Raw genomic sequence first — 22,060 nt, forward strand, 5'->3', positions numbered from 1 at the left:
ACCAGCCTGACCCTTATTGTTTTTAATAATCTTCTGGGCATCACAAACATATCTCTCCTTTATTTCCATGCTAATAAGGATAATTTCCCTATGGAGAAGGCAGGAAGGATGCTAGACAATGCATATAAAGCAAATGTCAACCACCTCCCAAACACTTGTGCTATTACCCCAAATGCATGCATTCAGCCTACCTTATTTCTGCTATTTGGTCCTAAAAAACCTATTCACTAGAGATTACTCATATCTACCAATGAATAAATAAATATTTCCCTACACTTGGGAGTTAAAGAGACTGACAGGACAATTCAGGGGTGCAGCTGGGGAAGCAGATCTGCATCCCTCCCCCCATCACATTCACCCATAGAGAGGAACCATGAAGGCCCCATCTTCTGACTGGTTGGTTCTGCGTGGCTTCCTCTCCCTGGTAATAAAAAGCTTTCAAAGCACTCTGGACAACTACATTCCACATAAAAGCCCATTTGGATCATTTTCTGGATGATTACTTCTTGGTAATAATTAGTATTAAGAGCAATGTAATGTAATTACATTATAAAACTAATGTAGGAGGCCCTGCCTCAGACTACTGCATGTTGTAGATACAGAGTAGCTCTAGTCCTGAGGAGGCCACCGGGTCCAAACTCCTTGCCAAGGTGAAGATCTGGACAGCCTCTCAGAGGGACGGCCATCCTCCCTTAGCTTGCTCACTCCTGACTGGGCATCCTGTGCCATGATGGACAACAATAACAGAACATTCTTTGTCCTCTTGAACTTTCATTTCTGGTCCTGGTTTGTTCCCTGGAGAATTGCACAGAATAAGTCAATTCCTCTTCTTTCTTCAAACATCTGAAGATGCCTCTTCTACCTCCCCTTGGTCTTTCTGAGCTAAACATCTCCTTTCTCTGAAGTCTCTTGCACAGGACACTTCTTTGCCATCTTGGTTGTCCGCCCCTGAGCTCTCTCTAGAAAGTTAGGGCTTTGTATGTGGGATGCACGTCACTGCCACTCACATTCTCTTAGCCAGAACTCAATGACAAGGTCCTACGTATAGGTAGATGTGCTGGGTGGGAGAGGGCTGCAGCTGGAGATGTAGTCACTGGCTGGACATCTGCTTCTAGAAACAACTTCATACTATGCAAGGGGATCACAGACCTTGGTGTATTCCCCACCCCCCACCCCCCACCCCCCACCCCCCGCCACAGTTATCTCTGCCTCAGACCCTAAAACAGGTTGCGGTTTGGGAGGTGTTAAGTAAAATTCTCTCACACTGTGCTTATGGTTACATTCTTAACCTCAAGTAAAATATTAGCTTTAAAACAAGGGACTTTTCACTTTATGACCCAGAAAAAGTATATGAAATTACTGTATTAGGTACCAGTTGCTATGTAACTCCAAACCTTAGTAGCTTGAAACAATATTAAACATTTATTACCTAACAATTTCAGCAGGCCAGGATCAGGAGCAGCCTCACTGGACAGTCAGTCCTGGGATCTCTCATGAGATGGCAGTCAACATGTCAGCTGGGCTGCAGTCATCTAGAGGCTTGACTGAGGCTGGAGGGGCCGATTCTAGAGTGGCTCATTCACATGGCTCACAAGTTGGTGCTAGTGATTGGCAGGAGGTGTATTAGTTTCCTGCGCTGCTGTAACAAAGCACGACACACACTAGGTGGTTTAAACAAGAGAAAGGGGTTTTCTCACAGTTCTGGAGGGTGGACGTCTGAGATCAAGGTGGTGGCAGGGTTGATTTCTTCCGAGGCTTGTAGATGGCCATCTCCCTGTGTCATCACATGGTCTTCCCTTTGTGTGTATCTGTGTCCAAACTTCCTCTTCTTATAAGGACTCTAGTCATATTGGATTAGGGTCCACCCTGATTACCTCGATTAAACTTAATGACCTCTTTAAAGGTCTTGTCTCCAAAAACAATTACCTTCTGGGTACTGGGGGCAGAGTTAGGACTTTAACGTATGAATTTTGGGAGACACAATTCAGCCCATAAGGTCTCAGTTCTTTCTGCACAGGTCTCTCCACAGGCTGCTTGAGTGTCCTCCAGACATGGCGACTGGCTTCTCTTGGAGAGAACTGTCCAGAAGGTAAAGGCAGCAATGTCTTCCATCACCTTGCTTTGGAAACCTCACATGGTCACTTCTGCTACATTCTAGAGTTAGAAGTGGGAATAAAGTCTGTCTCACACTCAGGGGAAGGGGAATTAGGCTTTACTTTTGAAGGCAGGATTGTCAGAGAATTTATAGACATATTTTAAAACCACTGCAGCTGCCAAAGAAATATTTCTCTATTGTTTTCTCTCAGGATCCAATATAAAGATTTCAGGTTTTCCACTTTCTTTATTCCTCCGTCTTCCACTTAAAACTGTTGCAAATCTAGAACCCACTTCACTGATTGCACTTTTCTTAAAATTTCCCAGGCACCTGTATTTACTCAGTATTTTTTTCTTCTTCTTGACTTCTGTCCTGTGAAACAGACGAACGGCCTCTCCTCAGTGTGGATGAGGGAGCCTTGATTATCCTGCAGTTGGCAGGCTTGCTCAAGCTAGAGATAGTGACTGTAGTCTTAGGGAGAGACTTATTCAAGCTTGTATGAAGTCCAGAAGGAGAGCATCTCCAGGGCTTTATACGGAGTCCTATAAAATGGATGCTTTGAGGAGAGAAGCATGACAACTCAGGATGGACGGAGTCACAAGAACTTCCCAGGAGCCACAGATCCTGCTGCTGGTGGTTTTAAACATCAAGGGATAGGCTTGAATGAAGTGGAGACCATTTTATTCATCAAAATTGCCCTCAGCAAAATGACTCCATTTGTTTTGAAGAAATTCTGTTAAGCCTTTTAGTGTGGTATATGAATGTGAGAGGCAAAGGCAGGCCTGAAGTGCTTGAGACAACTGAGAGCAATTTGTCCTGATGTGGGGGGGGGCGGGGCGCTGGGCTATAGGCCTGGGAGGCTAGAGAGGGATATGGCCTCTAGGATAGGTCGCTGCTGTGTGACTCCACCCTCAAATGTTTAGTAGACCTGACCAAAGAGTGTCAGGTGTACACGGAGTTCTTCTGCAGACCGTCAAGAGCCAAGTTCTGGAGAAGGACAGAAACAAAGATGCATGAGTCCCAAGAAGGAAAGTGGCTGTGGGAATGGAAGACCCAGGGCAAGCAGGGGAAGGACACAACCAGGACATTGTCATCACGGTTGGGCCTCCCTTGGAAGCTGGATCAAAACCGGGGGCTCCTGTTTCTAGGAACAAGAGCAGCCCACAATGCAGGCATTCATCCTTGTGGGAAGCTCTGGAAGGCAAGGTGTGCTTCAGAAAGACCTGCCTCAGCAATTTTCCCTTCTCTCCTCCTACACAGTAATTCCCATCCACACATAAACACACTCTTGTTTGTCTTTTCTAATAAATGAACAAACAAACCCTCTGTTGGCCACACACCCCTTCCCCCTTCTAGTGCCATTTCTTATCCCATTCACAGTAAAATTTTGAAAGTTGAATACAGCTGATGTCTCAATAGGCTGGCTGACCTTGACTCACTCTACTTGTGCTTCTGCCCCCAGCATTCCACTGAAATTGCTCCTGTCAAGATCACCTATAACATCCACATTTCCCAAGCCCGTGGTCTCTCTTGTTCGCATCTGGCTGGATCTCTTAGATCCCAGCCTACATAGCTGATTCCTCCCTCTTCCAACACTTTCTTCTTTTGCCTGCTTTTCCTGCTCCTTCATAGATAATTCCTGTCTCCTTTGCTGGCTCTGCTTTCTTTAGATCCCTAAGTGTTGGTATATCCTAGGGTCAATTCTGAGACACTTCTCTTCCTTTTCCAGACCCTTGAATCCCTATCCAATCTAAATGCTTATGATTTCCAGCTGTATAACTTTATTTTGTATTTCCACTTAGCTGTTTAACAGGAATCTCAAATTTAAGATGTCCAAAATCATACAACAAAGGAGGCAAAAATATACAATGGGAAAAAGGCTATTTCTTTAACAAATGGTGTTGGAAAAACTGGACAGCTACACACAAAAGAATGAAACTGGACCACTTTCTTACACCACACACAAAAATGAACCCAAATGGATTAAAGACTCAAATGTGACACCTGAAACCATAAAATTCCTAGAAGAAAACATAGGCAAGAATCTCTGACATCAGCTGTAGAAACATTTTTTTAACTATGTCTCCTTTGGTAAGGGAAACAAAAGAAAAATTAAACTATTGAGACTACATCAAAATAAAAAGCTTTTGCACAGTGAAGGATACCATCAACAAAACAAAAAGACAACTTACTGAATGAGAGATGTTTTCAAATGACATATTTGTTGAGGTATTAATATCCAAGATATATAAAGAACTTCTACAACTCAATACCAAGAAAATAAAGAATCCAATTTAAAAATGGGCAGAAGACATTATAGACATTTTTCCAAAAAAGGCATACTGATGGCCAACAGATACATGAAAAGATGTTCAGCATCACTCATCATCAGGGAAATGCAAATCAAAACCATAATGAGATATCATTTCACACCTATCAGAATGGCTAGTATCAGAAAGATAAGAAATAGCAAATGCTGGTGAGGATATAAGGAAAAAGGAACTCCAGTGCATTGTTGGTGGGAAGGCAAGCTGGTGCAGCCACAGTGGAAAACAGTATGGATGTTCCTCAAAAAATTAAAAATAGAATTACCATATCATCTACTAATTACACTACTGGGTATTTACCCTAGGAATTTGAAATCACCAATTCCGGGGTGCCTGGGAGGCTCAGTCGTTAAGCGTCTGCCTTCAGCTCAGGTCATGATCCCGGGGTCCTGGGATCGAGCCCCGCATCAGGCTCCCTGCTCCACCGGAAGCCTGCTTCTCCCTCTCCCACTCCCCCTGCTTGTGTTCCCTCTCTCGCTAGCTCTCTCTGTCAAATAGATAAATAAAATCTTAAAAAAAAAGAAGCCACCAATTCCAAAAGATATATGCACACCTATGTTTATTGCAGCATTATTTACAATAGCCAAGATATGGAAACAACCCAAGTGTCCATTTACAGATGAATGGATAAAGAAGAGGTGGCATATATATACAATGGAATATTGCTCAGCCATAAGAAAGAATGAAATCTTGCCATTTGCAACAACATGGTTGGATCTAGATGGTATAATGCTAAGTGAAATAAGTCAGTCACAGAAAGACAAATACCATATGATTTCATTCATATGTGGAATTTAAGAAACAAAACAAATGAACACAGAAATGAAGAGACAAGGAGAAAAACAGACTCTTAACTATAGAGAACAAACTGGTGGTTACCAGAGGGGAGGTGGGTGGGGATGGGTGAGCTCGATGAAGGGGATTAAGAGCACACTTACCTTGATGAGCACTAGTAATGTATAGCATTGTTGAATCACTGTATTGTACACTGATACTAATATAACACCATATGTTAATTACAGTTGAATTTTTTTAAATGTCCAACATTGGACTCCTTTTTGTGGCAAATCCTCCCCCAACTCCATTTCTGTAAATAATGTCACTACTCATCTGGGAGCTCCAACCAAAATTCTAGGTGTCATCTCTACATCCACCCTTTCCTTTTCACACCAAATCAAGCCCACCAGCATGATGGATTTTATACTCCCTTTAAAAAGTATTTTGAATCCATCCACTTCTCTCTGCCTCCATCATCACACCTAGACCAGACCACCATGATCCCACATGGACTATGGAACAGGCTTCTAGCTTCCTGTTTCTACCTGTGCCCCCATACATTTTCACCTAGAAGCTACAGCTGTCTTCTTGGAATGTAAAACACATCACCTCCCTTCACGTCTCTTCATTGACTTCCCAAAGAACTTAGAAGAAATCCACCTCCCCACATGGCCTGCCAGACCCCTCACAACTGCTCCAGCCTTCCTGGTATCTGCACCTGCTTCTCCCCCTTGTCCTACACACACCGGCTACACTGCTTTCTGAACATACCAGGTCTGAGGGCCTGGGACTTTATAGAGCTGTCACCTCTGCCCAGAGTGTTCTCCCCCAGATCTCTGCATGGCTGATTCATTTTTATAACTAGGTCACCTCTTCAGCAAATCCTTTCCTAACTACCCACTCTCAAATAACCTTTTCTGCCACAAAAAAGTCCCTCTGTTTTAGGCTCACCATTGCAGGTATTGTTGTTTTCCCATGTTTTTCTCATGTTTCATGTTTATTTATTTAGTGCCCCCCCCCCAATTAGAATGCCTATTATCCATTTGCTCACCAGTGTACCCTGGTCAAGCGCCTGCCCGGAACTGTCAACTGAATGAAAGAATGAATGAAAACATCTCATAGTTCGTGTAGGTACTCATGATTAAAAATTACAAAAGAACCCTCATACTTTCTCCAGTCCTTCTTGGGAACTGAAGGTAAGTGTGAATGTAGTCACCCAGGGAGCATCATGCTTGTCTCTAGGATACCTGTCTTAGTCTGTTAGGGCTGCCATAAACTGGATAGTTTATAAACAACAAACATTTCTTTCTCACTGTTCTGGATGGAGGCTGGGAAGTCCAAGATCAAGGCACTGGCAGATCCAGTGTCTGATGAGGGCCCTCTTCTTGGTTCACAGAGAGCCATCTTATTGCTGTGTCCTCATATACTGGAAAGAGCAAGGAGATCTCTGGGAACTCTTATCAGGGCACTAATACCACTCATGAAGGATCCACTCTTAAGACTTAATCACCTTCCAAAAGGCTCCACCACCTGATATCATCACACTGGGTATTAGGATTTAACGTGAATTTTGGGGAGACACAAACATTCAGCTATAGCCACATAAGAGCCCTTAAGGTCAAATTCAGGGCTTCCTTGTCTATATTATATTTTCGAGGACACAGATTGACCTCCATACTAATGCTTTGTTAAAAAATGGGGCCGTCCCTGAAGGGTAGTGTTGAAAGGCTGGAGTCAATTACCAGGTAGGTGCTCACCTGTTGTGAAATCTTGGACAGGTGACCTTAACCTTAATGTGCCTCAGTTTCCTCATCGGCAAAGTGGAGATAAGCTTACTCCCAAAGGATTGTGGAGAGAATTAGGGTAATACATATGACGCACTAAGAGCAGGGCCTGGTACACAGAAGGCACTCAATAATCATTCCCTCTTTCTTCTCAGGAAAACCAGCCATGGCAATTCCCTGCAGACTCGGACCATCTCCACTGCCATTCTAGACTTCATTCAGCATCTTCAAATTTTGGCCACTGTCTCAGCTTCTCTTGTGACGGCAGAGGATCACAACCTTCATGCACGGGGGTGGTAGATACAGGGCCACCTACCCCGTGAATACTCCCGGTGTCTTAAAAATCTATACTCTTCTAACTTGCCAGATGCCAGACAGCATGAAACCAAGTCCTGAAACACAAAGAGAATACCAACCTCTATTTGAATAAACTGAACCAAGTACTTTCGATCTTACGGTCAAATCTACTGCCTCAAAACTGTTCATCTGAAATGTTCTACTAATAGGGAATGGTGGTTTGGGGTAGTAATAGCCAACAGAATTTTTTTCTAGTTAAAATTATTTATGTCTAAGCTGTTGGAGCAATTCTAGACAGATTGAGTTCTTGTTTAGAGCACATTTACCATGGCATTCAGTATTGACGTTCTCTAAGAGAATGAAATTAATAAATCAATCTGGTTAGGAAAAAGAGTTATCCAGGGACTTTTTCAATAAAGGCAGGCTTGGTCAAGTTCTAGTTCATCAAGATCAAATGTAGTTCTAACAGCTAGAAAAATAATTATTCATGAGGATAGAAAATACAATAAAAGTAGAACTCAGGGTATATAAAATCAAATTATAGTATCTATAAAGGTTTACTGATTTTGGTGGCTACATGCTCCCAGCTGTACATATTCCTATGAAGATTAGCTTATTCAATGGAACAAATTGGAAATATTTTTAAAAATAGAGGTATTATATAACTGAGACACAATTCTGAGATCCTAAATATACGCTCTTCCTCTGCTGGTTTCTCCACATTCTACATTCATGGGTCATCCTGGCTAATACGCTGATAACCTAGTTTTCAACAGAAATGTGCAGGTTAGATTAATTTGATGCTAAAGAATTACAACTTTTTAGAAATTTTATGTTTTTAAGATGTTGCCCCAAGTAGATGGAAACAGAAAAAAAAAACCTACATTATCTTCTGATTTCCAAAAATAAACACTGAAATTTTATTGGAAAAAAGAATCTCAAAAAACTCCAAATCAACCCAACTGAGATTCTGAGTTTTATACACACACACACAAACACACACACACACGCACACACGCACACATTGACTCTATACACTGCATTTCACTCATTGCTGGAGGACATTCTCCAAGTGTCAGTAGAAAGAACATTTACACACATGACAGAGGCATGTTTGAAACCTTTTATTGAACAGGCAATGCATTGTGCAATGGTTAAGGACACAGATGCCTTGTGGAAAAGTCTAAAAATTATTTTTGGAAACAGTCTGTGAATTGATGAACCTGGCTATGTTCCATCCACTCGTTCTTAGAGTGACTATCTTCAGGAAGACGGTTTTATAGCTGCTCTTGGAAATGGCATCCCTGTTTTACCAAAAATGTCATGCCTAATAGTAAACATGAAAGAAGACGGGATCCACAGGCAAGACGAGAACCGGAAACACAGGTTGATCTCGGGTGGAAGCAGAGACACACGTTCTCCTGGAAGACCTTCTCCTCGGACCTTGCAGGTGCTCCTGACTTCGGCATTCATGGTTCACTACCACTCTCTTCCTGCCCGAGCCCTCTTTATCAAGGGAATTCTCAAAGACTCACATTCATACCTTTGGGCACAAGACCTTGTTCCTGGCCCTTTTCAATGGTGTTCTTGTTTTAGGGCACCTCGGGCCCAGGATTGTGGCTGTGTGTCTGTCTTTGTTGGCCTGGTTCCCTCCTCTTCCCCAAGCTCGTTCTCCCCTAACTTGATGATAAAATCACTCTTCAGTTTCACAGTTTGTTTGCCTTGATTTACTGGCAGTTTTTGACTCAGTGACCAGTCAAGGTAGTGGACATTCTTTAGCAGCAGGCTGTCAGCCTATTTTATAATTTGGGGCATGTCACTCCAAGCTTGCGATTTCTTTCTGGCAAGTTCCATCCAGGATGGCTGATCTGCACTGGCATAACTGGCTCTCTTCAGCTGATGCAATTCTTTCTCCGTCATCACTGCAGACTGAGCTGCTGGAAAGAAGACAAAACAAACAGAAACATGAGAAATGAGTTTGGATTTCCACTTAAGCCTCTTTTGTTTCTTTAAAATATACGTCAGGGTCTTAACTGTGGTCTCAAACATAAAATCCATTAATGCTTAAACATGTAAAGAAGATTTAGGCATAGAATAATTTATGTACTAAAAAGACTTCAGAACAGCAGGCTCAAAAACAGTTCCAGCAACGCAGTGAGGTGAGAGAAACTTCCAGAATAAAACTGCGGGAACTCTGGAGATTGGTTTGCACCACAGTGTGAATATTCTTAACATTGCCAAACTGTATACTGAAGAATGGCTAGGATGGCAAATTTTGTTTTATGTATTTTACCACAGTGAAAAATAAATTTAAAAATACTGATGCATATGGCAACAGAGATGAATCTCAAAAACAATATGCTTGGTCAAAGAAGCCAGATACAAAAGAACACATATTTTATGACTCCATTTATGAGAAATGTCCCCAAAAGACAAGTAATATGGAGACAAAGTAGATTAGTGGTTGCCTAGCCCTGGGGTCATGAACACTGAATGACTGTAAATGGGCATGAGGTTTTTTTTTTTTTAGGGTGAGGGAAGTGTTCTAAAATTGGATTGTGACGGTTGTACAAGTTGGTAAATATATTCTCACTGTCAATATATACTCGATGAGTTGTACACTTAAAACCAGTGAGTTTTATGGCACCTAAACGACGTGTCAGTAAAAGCTGTTTAAAAAATCAATGTGGCAAAGTAATTTGGAAAAAGAAAAGAAAACCAAAAAAAGCAGGACCAATCCCGGAAACGTATTTCAAAGTGGTACTGCTTGCAGGCTTCATACCCAAGTTCTGATGGGACAACGAGATTCCTCTTTGCAGCCCCTCCTGGAGGCAGAGCTTTGTCCCCTGCCTCCGGTCCACAGCGGGCCTGGCAGGAGCCACCAGGAAAGACTTGCTGCGGACGAAGTCGGCTTGCTTCATGGGCTCCTATTAAGACACAAGAGAGGGGCGCCTGAGTGGCTCAGTCGTTAAGTATCTGCCTTCCGCTCCGGTCATGATCCCAGGGTCCTGGGATCGAGCCCCACATCGGGGTCCCTGCTCAGCGGAAAGCGTGCTTCTCCCTCTCCCACTCCCCCTGCTTGTGTTCCCTCCCTCGCTGTATCTCTCTCTGTCAAATAAATAAATAAAATCTTCAAAAAAAAAAAAAAAGACACAAGAGAGACACACATGCTGTTTGGTGACCTGAGATTCTCACAGGGGGCAAACATAACCAAAGGCAATGGGCTATGGCATTTCTGTACAAAAATGAGTCGTGCCACTGGTTCCTTCTTGGCAGAGCTCTGCTTTGTGCCCTTGCTGAGAGGGGCCTTCAGAATGGCAGACTCTGGCTAGCATGGGGCCTTGGACTCAGCCCACACACGCATCTGCCTGTCCCCACACCGGGCCTCAGCCCCACATGTTGGATGGCAGGGACTCCATTTAAAAGTCAAAGCGAACTGTGTTTGGAAATAGTTTTGGGATTTTTCAGGATACCTGGTATGAACATGGATGCCCCAAACCAAGATGACTGGTTAATATTTGCTTTATAAATTCCCTCAGCCTGCAGGAAGGTTTTCAAGGGTAGATGTGATGGAGGTTTGGGTCCAAATGAAGGGATGCAGGTCCTACTGCAGGCTCAGGCTTGTTTCCTCACACCACTGAAACATGCGTATGGGTTTATCGTGGTGGCTGTTAGGGGGAATACAAAAGCTGTGGGTCTTATCCTGCTTCCAAGCACAGTTGCTTGGGTGTGAAAACACTGTTTCAGCCCAGAGTGCAAAGTGAAACACCCAGGTCCCGGCCCCACAGCCCGCGGTGAGGAAGAAGGAGCCCCAGCAGGCAGCCAGCCCCGCAGCAAACGTAGGGCTCTTCCACGTGGCGCAACGAGCCGAGATGGGGCTGCGGACATGGTCACCATGCTGCTGACTGAGAAGTTATTTTAATCCCGTTCCATTTCTCCAGATGCTGAGCCATGCTGCCTAGGAGGCAGGCAGCAGAGAGCTGTCTCAATGCCTGAGCAATCCACCCACTTCCAGCAGCCCGGCACAGAGAGAGGGCAGACATCAGCAAACACCACAGGCAAGCGTCCCTGTGATAACCATGCAGGATGCGTGGGGTGCAGGGCCCCAGCTCTAGCGAGCTGGTCCCTCTGGGACCCACAAAGACAGAAAGCGTTTGCTCTAAGCACCTGGGCTCTCTCGGACGCCTTGGCTTGCTTTCCCATTTCAGACTTCATGGTGCGGGCCCCCGGCTTGTCTTCCTGGTTTGGGGGCTGGTCCGAGGTCCCTCGTCGCTTCTGCCGAGCGATGGTGATCCAGGGTGGTGCAGGCTGGCCCTCGGCTGCAGGAGGGGGACCCTTCTCTGTGGGTAAAGACACAAGGTTATGCAAAACCTCCCAGCCCCTGTCCAGTCTCACCTTGGGCTTCCCCCACACAAAGAACACCGCACAGAGGGGCAGGAGGCCGGGTGGGTGAGGGAGGAGGAAAGAGGGCCTGGGAGCCTTTCTGGCAAGACTATTACTTTTCTTTAGGGGACTTGGTTTTCTCATTTAAGGATGCATCAAAGAGATGATGCTCCTCTAGTCTGAGCCACAAAATATTAAATGCAGCTGTTCCTATCCGCACATTTTAAAGCCACCTTCCTCCCACAGAATACTTTCTGGAATGAGATAAGAGCAAGCACATAAATAGGTAAGATTTCTTTCATATAAGCCCGTCATTTGGGGGCTAGTGGAATACTACTAGGGGGAATACTACCTGATTCCTAATTTGCTTGGCAGTTTTGTAGACACACTGTTATTCTTTTTTTAAAAAACTTGTAAGCATAACCTTCCTTTTGCAGACAGTGACACCAAAACTAGCCACAGTTGTTTTCCTTAATGTTCTAGAGAGACGAGAAACAGTGCCTTCAAAACCACAAGGTTTTGTTGAATTTTCTTCTGTGTCCACAATGCTTATCTTTGGAAGGGAACGCCATGGGTTGCTGTCCCTCTTTTCAACTCTTCTGTATTTTTGTATTTTCTATGATGAAAATTTACTACCTTCAGCCACAGAAGAAAGCAGCAAGCCTACTTCAAGGAAACCTATGGCTTAGTGGCTTCTCATAGGTATATCGAAAGTACGCTGAATCCAAAGGTTCTCCACGAGCCTGCCTCTCTGAATGTCTGCCTGCCACCACACAAAACACAGACACAAGTCCCTCCCCATATGCCTGGCCCCTGGCCCCTTCCCACTTTCCCTTTGACATCCCAGTCAGCAAGAGGAGGCAAGGTCCATGTCCTGCAATGCATGCAGACGTCTGGGATGAGTTAGTGCCGTTGTTCTTGGTGGCCTGGCATACACCACCCCTTGCTCGGCTGTGATAGGACGTTACTCTCTCTGTTCTTGTTCCTGCCTCCGGTTCAGCCTGCAGTCTTTTTCTCTCCATCCCCAGCTCACCAAGGAGGGGCGGGGGACGGAAGCCAGGGCTCCACAAGCTTCAGTCTCGTGTCAGAGCTGGAAAGGGCCTCTGGCTTCACACACTGACCTCTCCCTGGCCTGGACAGCTGAGAATGGCTCTCGCTCTCCCGGCTGCTCCCTGAGGCCTCCACCTCGCTGGTCCCCAGGGAACCCCTAGTGATGACCCTTTCACAGGATGGTCCAGGGCCAGCCTCATGGGTGGAGGGCACAGGAGGGGTGGGGCACATTCCAGACACCGGGAAGGATGGAGAAAAGCCACTAAGCATCCTACCATCCTACCATGGTTCAGAGAGGCCTGCGATTCCACCTGGAGCCTCATGTAACCCACAGTCAGGGCCTGTCCCAGGTCAGCCCAGGCAGAGCAGCGGGCTGAGACTGCATTCTGCTCTGGGGCAGAACGCCCAGGTGGCCACTCTGGTCCGCAGTTGGCACCGCAGCAGGGGCAAGGGTTGGGGAGGGCACATGTGCCATATCCCACAAGGAAAAGGAGGAGGAGGGAATGAAGACCCACGTACCGTGCAGGATAAGGCGGGTTTCAGACGCCAAACCCCCACAGCATGCTGTGGCTCTACAGCTGAATATTCAGGGTCAAGGGTCAACCATAAAACAGCTTCTGAGATTAGACATGTTCAAAATGTCATTAATCCCAGGATAATATAGATGTGGCAGCAGATTAAAAGGAGCTGAAAACACTCCTTTGTTTTCTTCTTTCTGCCTCAACACACAGACGACCTTAATCTTCTGGGGATTTGGCTAAAGGGCTTTGACATCTCAATTTCTCTTCCCCAAATGCCAACAGGTTTTGCAAGCTGTCAGGTATGCCCGGGACAGCAATAAACAGCCCAGGAACGTTTCTCACGCACAGGAAACCACCAATTCATGTCTGTATCTGTGTGATCTCCTCAACTGAGAGCCTGAAAGAGAGGGACTCCCCCAAACACATCTCTCCTGGAATGAAAGGCAGCAGACTTGACCTGCTGTACAGCATAAGTAGAGTAAAATTTCTGGGAGACAGAATGCTCTAGATGCAGGAAGCTGTGACAGCCACAAAGCTTGCCCTAGATAACCTAATTTCATAGGAGGGCAACTTTTGGTAGGGGAAAATAATTTGTTGTTGTTATTTTGAGGATATGATTCTGTCAAAGAGGGAGGGTATGAGGAGTTTATACATTAGTTTTTCTCCAGATTCCTTCTTCTTAACATGCTTTCCCACTTCAAGGGTTTAATTTGAAAAGTATATTTATTGTTCAAGCATTCATTTCCAAGAGCTCTCGTTCTTGAGGGTTAGTTCAATAGGCTGTGGTAATGAGGACTGCTTCCTCCCTGGGGCCAGGAAACAGAGCAGCTACTGATGTGGTCCTGGGGCCTCCATGTCTAGAAGAAGGCCTCAGGCTAGCAAGGTGCTTTTGGGCAAATTCCAGAACCTCTCTGTGACTCAATTTCAGTGTAAAATGAGGAAAGGAGCAGTGTGTACCTCTCCTAATGTGACTGAAGATTGAACGAGATCATCCACTATCTATGCCTCCTACGTGATTGTAAAGATGTAATGGGATCACCCACGGGAAGGACTTAGCACAGTGTCTGGCACCGAGTGAGCTAAAGAGTGCGAGCTGCCCCCGCAAAGGGTACTGCTGTTATTCTGTTGTTGTTATTCCCACTTGAGGAGAGATGCAGACTTTGGTCACATCCTAGCCAGGACATGATGGAGGCCAGTAAGCCATTTGCCAGTGTCCTCTCCTGTGACAAAACAAAACAAAATAAAACAAAACAAACCCAAAGCAAGCACTGGATTGTCTCCCAGCCTTTTGCTGGGCCAGGCGGCAAGGCTGACTCTTGGTTGCCAAGGACATGGTCCATGATGGTTCAAGCAGACTACATCCTGATGCTGTGCGTGTCCTTGTCTCCTCATGAACCACACTGTAAGGACAGTTGCCTTGTCCCTCATGGGCTGGGGAGGGTGGACAAAGCCATGCGGTCTGTGTCATGGAGGAGCCTGGCCCAAGCAACGCAGTGCCCACCGAAGCCACACTCTCTAGAATAGCAAGCACTCTATTCCTTCTTGTAGATGCTATGTATTGTGGACCGCCAGCTGGCAGGCAGACTCTGATGCAAGTACACACTGCCCAAGATGGCAGCCCAATTTTCATCCATCTTCCTGGGAGCCTACTATATATATCACTCTGAAAATACCCATGCCCCCCCCCGCCCCGCCCCAACTCTAAATACAATGGGGAAGAAAACCACACAGCTTTTGGACCCACGTTTAGCATTTTGACCAAGCTATTTGTATGCAAGACTTAAAATGAACCATTCACAAAATCCTCAATGTTACACCATTTCTAGAGATAGTCAACTGGCTCTCTATGAGGCAGATGACTCTTCTCACCTCATTTTGACTTACTGGTCAGTGATTTTTTTTTTCTTTTTCTTTTTGGTGCTTATTACAATTTGGCCTTGGGTACAGTTTCTTTCATTCAGAAAGACTTCTGTAATGACCCACTGAGGGGATGAGGCTGGGACTCCAACAGTGGTCTACACCCCATGTGACAGGCAGGACACAGCTGTGAGTCTGGAAGCTGGGAGCTGTCATGAAGACTATCTTCTGAGTGAGAGGCAATGAGCTGTACAGTGTAAACTACCAGGGTTTCCTGCTCTTTGGCTGAGAAAAATAAAGCAAATCTCTGCCCTAAGCTAACACACAGCGGGACAGCGGGATTTAGCATATGCTGCCATTTTTGAAGCCGCAATTTTTAAGAATCTTTCTCCTTTCACAAATGTCTTCCTTGTTTATAAAAGTACACACACACATTGTACAAATTCAGAAGGCAGATAAAAGTATAAAAAAGGAGAAGAAAGTTTTCCGTAAACCAATAACCCAGGAAAACTGTGCTAACACTTTGGCGCGCTCCTAAGAATCTTTTTCCATTATGCTGTCATCTTAAAAATACGTATCAACGGCTCATTCCCAGCTTTTCAAAACACTCTTTGTGGAAGGAGAGGCCTGAGTTTACACATGATCTAAAGTGCATGCATCATTAACATCTGTCACAACTAGCCAGAGCCAGAACAGTGCCTAGGTGCTCCAATAACAGCAAACATCCTCCGTTTCTGTCTCCCCTCCAGGTCCTCCGCCGCGGCCCTGGGTTACATGGGGGCGATGAGGTGTGTCAACACAAAGGGGCCTGGTGGAGTGGGGGTGGGATCCTGGACTCTGGGGACACGTGAGGCCTCACCTATGCTAAGGGTTTATGCCAGGTTTCCTATATGAAAGGTGAGGGTTTGGGGTTTTTTTAAAAAGTATTTATTGATCGATTGTCAGTCTCAGCTTACACAGACAGTGCCTGATCAATACATGCTGGCAAAGTCTGCAGTCGCTCCTCACCAGTGCTGTCCATGAGCGAGGCTGGGCGATCTTACAGAACTTGGGCTTTTAATTCTCATGTGAGCAAACTGTCTCAAAACTGTGCTGAGCATTTGGGGAGTAAGGGCTTTTCACAGAGCAAGCTCCTGTTTTGAATGATGTGCGATGGGGGTGTGCTCTACTTCTACCTCCAAATTAAACTAACTGCCATTCCTCCCTCTCCTCATTCAACCAATACAGTCAGTCCTCCCCGTTTGTGGATTCCGTATTTGTGAATTCCCCTACTCACTAAAATGTATTTGTAATGCCCAGACCGGTTCTTGTGAGCCTTCACGGGCATCGGCAGACATGTGCAGAGCAGTGAAAAGTTTCAGTATCTGGACGAGCACGGTCCCAGCTGATGTCGAACAAGGGGACTCTCAGTTTCTTTCCTGCTTCTGCTTTCATACTGTAAACAAATGTCCTTTTCGCGGTAAACTTAGTGCCACATTTTTTTTGCATTTTTGGGGGTTCTTTCGGGGGATTTTACTGTCTAAAATAGCCCCATCTACTGCTAAAGTGCTGTCCAGTGTTCCTGAGCACAAGAAGACTGTGAGGTACCTCACGGAGGAAATACATTTGTCAGATGACCTTCATTCAGGCCTGAGTTTCAGTTTTGTTGGCTGTGAGCTGGATGGTAATTAATCACTAATACATACAATACGGTGTCTTTAAACAGAAACACGCATAAAACAAGGTTATGTGCTGATCAGTTGACGAAATGGAATCAGAGGCTCACTAACTCTGATTTCTACTCTATTTCTTCTAGGAGCAGTGGTTCGGTATTCGCTAATTCAGTATTCACAGCAACTTTATGGAGCATAACTACTCTAAATAATGAGAATCAACTGTACCTCTGATGAGTGCCCACAAGGCACCAGGCCGTGGCAAGTGCTGAGTCTACAGACAGGAAGGCTGTTTCTAATCTAACACCTCTCTCCAGGGCCCTGCATACAGGCTCTTCTGAAAGAGCAATTAGGAATAGAGGGATCCTTCCACAGCTAACACATGGTCCATGGTCCAGGAATGAGTCCCAGAGCCCGCTGGCAGGAGGCACGAGGGGCCTCTGGGGCACTGGTCTCCTTCTGTTTCTTGTCTGGTGTGTTCGGTGTGTGAAAATTCATGAAGCTGCACACATATGACCTGTGCCTTTCTTTGCACGTGTATCATTCTTAGTAAAAAACAAACAAAACAACCCACAAAAACTACTCTGGGATAATCAGGACTCACTTGGTGCTTGGATAGCAAGGAGGAAAAGTCCAGCTCCCTGTCCAGATACAGAAACGAGGCAAGTGTGCACCACGGAGCTGTTTCCACACCGCAATTAGGCAAGGCTACTGCCGAAGGGGGCCGGGGTTCTCCCAAGGATGTCCCCTCCCTCGTCAGCAGAACCTTCCCATCCTCTTCACATCCCCTCAGCCCTCAAAACACCAGGAGGTCCTTGGACCACTCGCCTTTCCTACTGCTGTCCCCCCTCACCCAGCCCATCGCCCTCCTGCTCCATCCTCTGAAGGTTTATCCTGAATCCCTCCTCCTCCATTTCCTCCCCGAAATGAGACTTCATGGGTCAGCAGGGGCAGAGGACATACCTCTCTAAACAGTCACTTCACAGCCTGATGGCAAAATGGTGCTCTCGAGGACAACAACTGTGTCTGGGAGCCTCTTTCCTGGCCACCAGGGCCAAACTGTCCTTATGGCTTTTCCCTACTCCCAGGTCAGGAGACACTGCTGGGGTCTCCTCCTCACACCAGCTCCTAAGACCCACCCTCAGACCTACAGATTTCCTCTCTCACAATCTTCAAACCCACGTTAACAGGAAAAAAAAAAATGCCACTGTTGTTTTTAAACAGTCCTGGTAGCTTGTTTGGATCATAAGAGGTGAGAGCCTGTGAGGGCCAAGACTGTGCCCTTTTTCCTGGTTTCATGGACAGTCTCCAGGGAGCATGTCCCGCTTGTTCACCCACGCGGGGCACACCCCGTCAAACGATACCGCTCTCAGGGTGCCACGGTTTTATAAGTGACGCAGGCCTGGGCAAAGGGCCGATGGAGTCAGAGGCTTCCCAAGGTCAGCATTTACGAGGGTCTGATAACACAGCATGTTCCTCAGCAGGGGAGTGGTCAGTCCTTGTCCAAGGGCAGGGGTTTATGCAGGCCTCCAAGGTGGCAATTTATGTGAGTCTTTTCCTCAGTGGGGGCCTGGGGCCCGCTTTGCCTTCTTTCTTGTTTTCATAGCATAAGCTATAACTGCTTTAGGACTCTGTTGCTCCTAGGTGAGAAATCTGTGAAAAAGCATTTATAAACAAATAGCAATGCACGAATCACATGTGCATTTGGATGTGTGAGGTCGGGAAACTGGTCATGTGCAGGCACATTTACTGGGGGCAGCCCAGGCATCAGAGGCTTTGTCACACTCTTGGCTTAGCTTCAGGTACAGCTGCCCAGCGCTCCTCAGGGCAATCCTAGCAGACATCCCCAAGCCGTCCAGCCCGATCTCCTCATCTCAAAGTGGAGACCCCAGAAGCTGGAGACAGGCTCGAGGACATAGAGTTGTAATAAACAAGCTTGGACTCGAAGTCCATTTGCTCACCTGCCACCGTGCAATTAAAACAGCCTCTCAGCAGAAGGCAGTGACCAAAGTCCATCTCTGGGCATGGAGACAGCTCTCCATTACCTGCCAGATAATATAACTGGGGACGGAGAGACACTATTGATCTGAAAATAATTTTGAGCTACCGCAGACAAAGGAGAAAAAGTAGCGAAACTCTATTACATGGCACTCTCTTAAAATTCAGCATGGACACAAACACCCCACCTTGGATTCTTTGTGGCTCTCTAGGGACAGCTGGAATTCTGCAAGATCTGTCTCAAGTGGCCACTGGAGAACAAGTGATTAATTTCAGGGATGACCCTTGTCCACAGGGCTTAGATTTTCCTTCCTCTGTTATCCCTTGGCCCTCCCTCGCTACCCCCGGACAGGTAGGGAAATCTCTCCCCACCTAAGAAATGTTCACGGCTAAGGTTTATTCAGTCTTGATTTTCAGAGCAGTGTCATATTCCTAATGACCCTCACAAACCTCCCTGTAAGAACCTTTTCAACCCCCCATTTCAGAGACAGGAGCACAGAATCTCATGGAGTAAAGGACTTGTCCAGGATCACATGGCTGATATGTAACAAGGCTGGGATTTGAACACAGGCTTTGTCTTTACTCTCCATTCACTATATCAAAGACCATTTCATATTAAGGAGTATGACCCGCCCCCCCTTTTTCCTATACACCATTCTCTCCCCATGATAACTTATTCATTGAGTGGCAAACAATAGTTACTCAGCCTTGGCACTATTGAGACTTGGGACTGGATGATTCTTTGGTGTTGGGGGCTGTCCTGTGTACTGTGATATGTTTAACCCCTTGCACTAGATGCTGGTAGCGTCTCCCTCCCACCACAGCTGTGACAATCAAGTAGGTCTCCAGACACTGCCAAATGTCTGCTGGGGGACAACATTGCCCCCAATGGAGAACCACCACAGAACGACAGAACAGTGAAGAACATCTGGCTGCAGAGGACGTCTACATGGCACCAAACTCCCCTCCCCAGGTCACGTGCTATGTTCCTTTGGGCAAGTTCTTTCACTTTATGCTGCGTTCCAGCTTTCCCATTTATAAAACAGGATTATTGTTGGAAATTAAAATGTAAAGCATTTAATGATTTTTGGCACTTAGTGAGTGCCTAATATACATTAACTATTATTGTCATTATCTACCTGTATACTGAGTGTTAAGTGGTGGTAAATCCACTACAGACCCTGGCTTTGGGAAGCTGATACAGTGCGGGAGACAGACACACAGACAAACAGATGAGGTGCACAGCTCTTACAGGGTGTCAGACAGAAGCCACTACTTGCCCCATAACAGTGCCATCTAATAGAACTTTCTGCAGTGGTGGAAATGCTCTCTGTGCTGCCAGCTAGTCATAAGATACAGGGCTGCTGAGTCCTTGAGATGTGGCCATTGTGACTGAGAAACTGATTTTTTCAAATTTAATTTTAATTCAAGTTTACATTTAAACAGCCACATGTGGGGTGCCTGGCTGGCTCAAGTCGGTAAAGCGTGCAACTGATCTTGGGGTCCTGAGTTCCAGCCCCACATTGAGTTTACTTAAAATAAATAAATAAATAAATAAACAAACAGCCACACGAGGCTAACGGTTCCATGTTAGTTAACACAGATGGATGCTTGCTACTCAAATGCTGATCTGTAGACCAGCAGTACTGTCCTCATCAGAATCAGAATCTTCATTTAAAGGAGATTCACAGACATCTGTAAGTTTGAGAAGCACTGCCCTGGAACAGGCGTTCTCCACATTGGCCTCACGTTAGGATCACCTGCGGAGCCTTTAACACTCCCATCGTCTGGGCTCCCCCTGCACCCATCTACCTGAGCCGGTGGGGGTGATGACCCCGATTTGCGGCCAGCACTAGGAACCAATGATCTCAGTGCTGCTCCAAGCTTCCGGCTTGAGGGAGCCTTGCAGAGCCCATGATGCCTTCTGGCTGACACAGAGTGCCCGACTGACCAGGTGGTCCAATTCCTGAGCTGGGCTGATGCCCCTGTTCCAGGATCTGGCGAACGCTCCCTGAAATCAGCCAGTGCCCCCTGCCTTGTGTCTGGATGTGCACTCCCAGGGCTATCCTGCTGGTGTCCCTGCAACCCTCAACTCTGGCCTCACCCCTCAGGTTTTTGGCACTCTCTGCCCGGGACACTCACCCGCTTCTGTCATGAAGATGCTGCCTTCCCTCTTCAAGCCCACTTCTCTCCCACTGTACTGAGCCCTGGGCTAAGCACACAGGGGGCTTCAGTCCCCACACGAGGTTTACGACTGCCCTGGAGAAAAGTGCTTCATGCACTCAAAGCGGCACCAGTGTGGTAGACGGATGGTGGGTGGCACTAACCCTCCATACCCTAGGGAGTGGGCTGCACCTTTGTAGGAACCTGACTGCTGGGCTGCCAGGTTTTAGACAGAGCAAAGCAGAACACGACCCTGACCTATGGCCCATTACCCTGCCCCAGATGGGAACCAGAAGATTCTCATACCTTCCTGGTATCCACATTTGGATGGCCAGGACCTGTTGATCAAAGAGGACATTTTCATCCGTTGGATTGAAAAAAAAAAAAAAGACAGACTGACAACACCTAGTGCTGATGGGGGTTGAGAAACAGTCTCTATTCTGCAATATTCCACACACACACTCTTCTGGGGTCTCGTCTTCCCATGTTGGTGTCTTCACTGATTTAAACCAGGACAGAGAGAATCCCATTCCCACATACTGTTCTATGCAGCTCTGATGAGGATACTTTGGTACAGCCTTAGGAACTTATGACTGTACTTAGGAAATTATGGCTGAAACTGCAGCACATTTTGTAGTTTCAATGCTTTTGCTGCCCCGTGTATTACTATTACTAATAACCTTGTTTTACAAAGGAGGAAATGAAGACTCAGAGGTTAAGAAAGTCACTTGCTCAGAACCCCACAGCCCCTGAAGGTTGGACCTTCGAGTAAAACCTCTATATCCACACTCTTCAATCTTACCACCCAGCCCCATGCCTTGCCCTTGGTGTCCTGCAAAACACGGCAGGGTACACCCACTGCAGGTCAGGAGACCCCCAGGCACGGATACTCCACAGAGAAAAACAAAACCGTGGATGTGCTCAGGGGGCTCAAGATCGAGTTCAGGAATGCAGAGTTCACTCGGGGCAAGCAGGGGTGTGTGCAGAGTGGGGAGGGGAGCTGGTGGCATGGGTGGGGCTGGAGATGTCAGAGGAAGTGAAGGAGTAGCCGGCGAACTTAGGAAGGCAGAAATGTTGACCTCGGCCAGAATCTACAAAGCCTTAAATGCCTTCCCCAGGCGTCTTTTATTCCCGTATACAGTGGGAAGGCATCGAG

General features: G+C 46.2%; 1 protein-coding gene across 5 annotated transcripts in view; it reads right to left on the reverse strand.

The window, feature by feature from the left end:
* Positions 1–8,466: 8,466 nt before the first annotated feature.
* CRACDL (CRACD like) overlaps positions 8,467–22,060 on the reverse strand; it is a 50,049-nt gene continuing 36,455 nt past the window's right edge. For 3 of the 5 annotated variants that reach the window (XM_088026224.1, XM_088026222.1, XM_088026220.1), the window contains 3 exons: positions 11,448–11,620; positions 10,063–10,207; positions 8,467–9,217 (listed from right to left, as the gene is read on the reverse strand). In XM_088026224.1, the coding sequence (XP_087882350.1) occupies positions 9,075–9,217; positions 10,063–10,207; positions 11,448–11,620 (461 nt within the window). In that variant the 3' untranslated portion in view covers positions 8,467–9,074. The remainder of the gene's footprint in view (positions 9,218–10,062; positions 10,208–11,447; positions 11,621–22,060) is intronic. The other 2 variants (XM_088026221.1, XM_028104056.2) reach the window with 1 other exon arrangement.

This window comes from Eumetopias jubatus, unplaced genomic scaffold, assembly GCF_037043125.1.
Source record: "Eumetopias jubatus isolate StellerSeaLion01/CBP00866 unplaced genomic scaffold, mEumJub1_p1.0 scaffold_9, whole genome shotgun sequence".
Classification (NCBI taxonomy): Eukaryota; Metazoa; Chordata; class Mammalia; order Carnivora; family Otariidae; genus Eumetopias; species Eumetopias jubatus.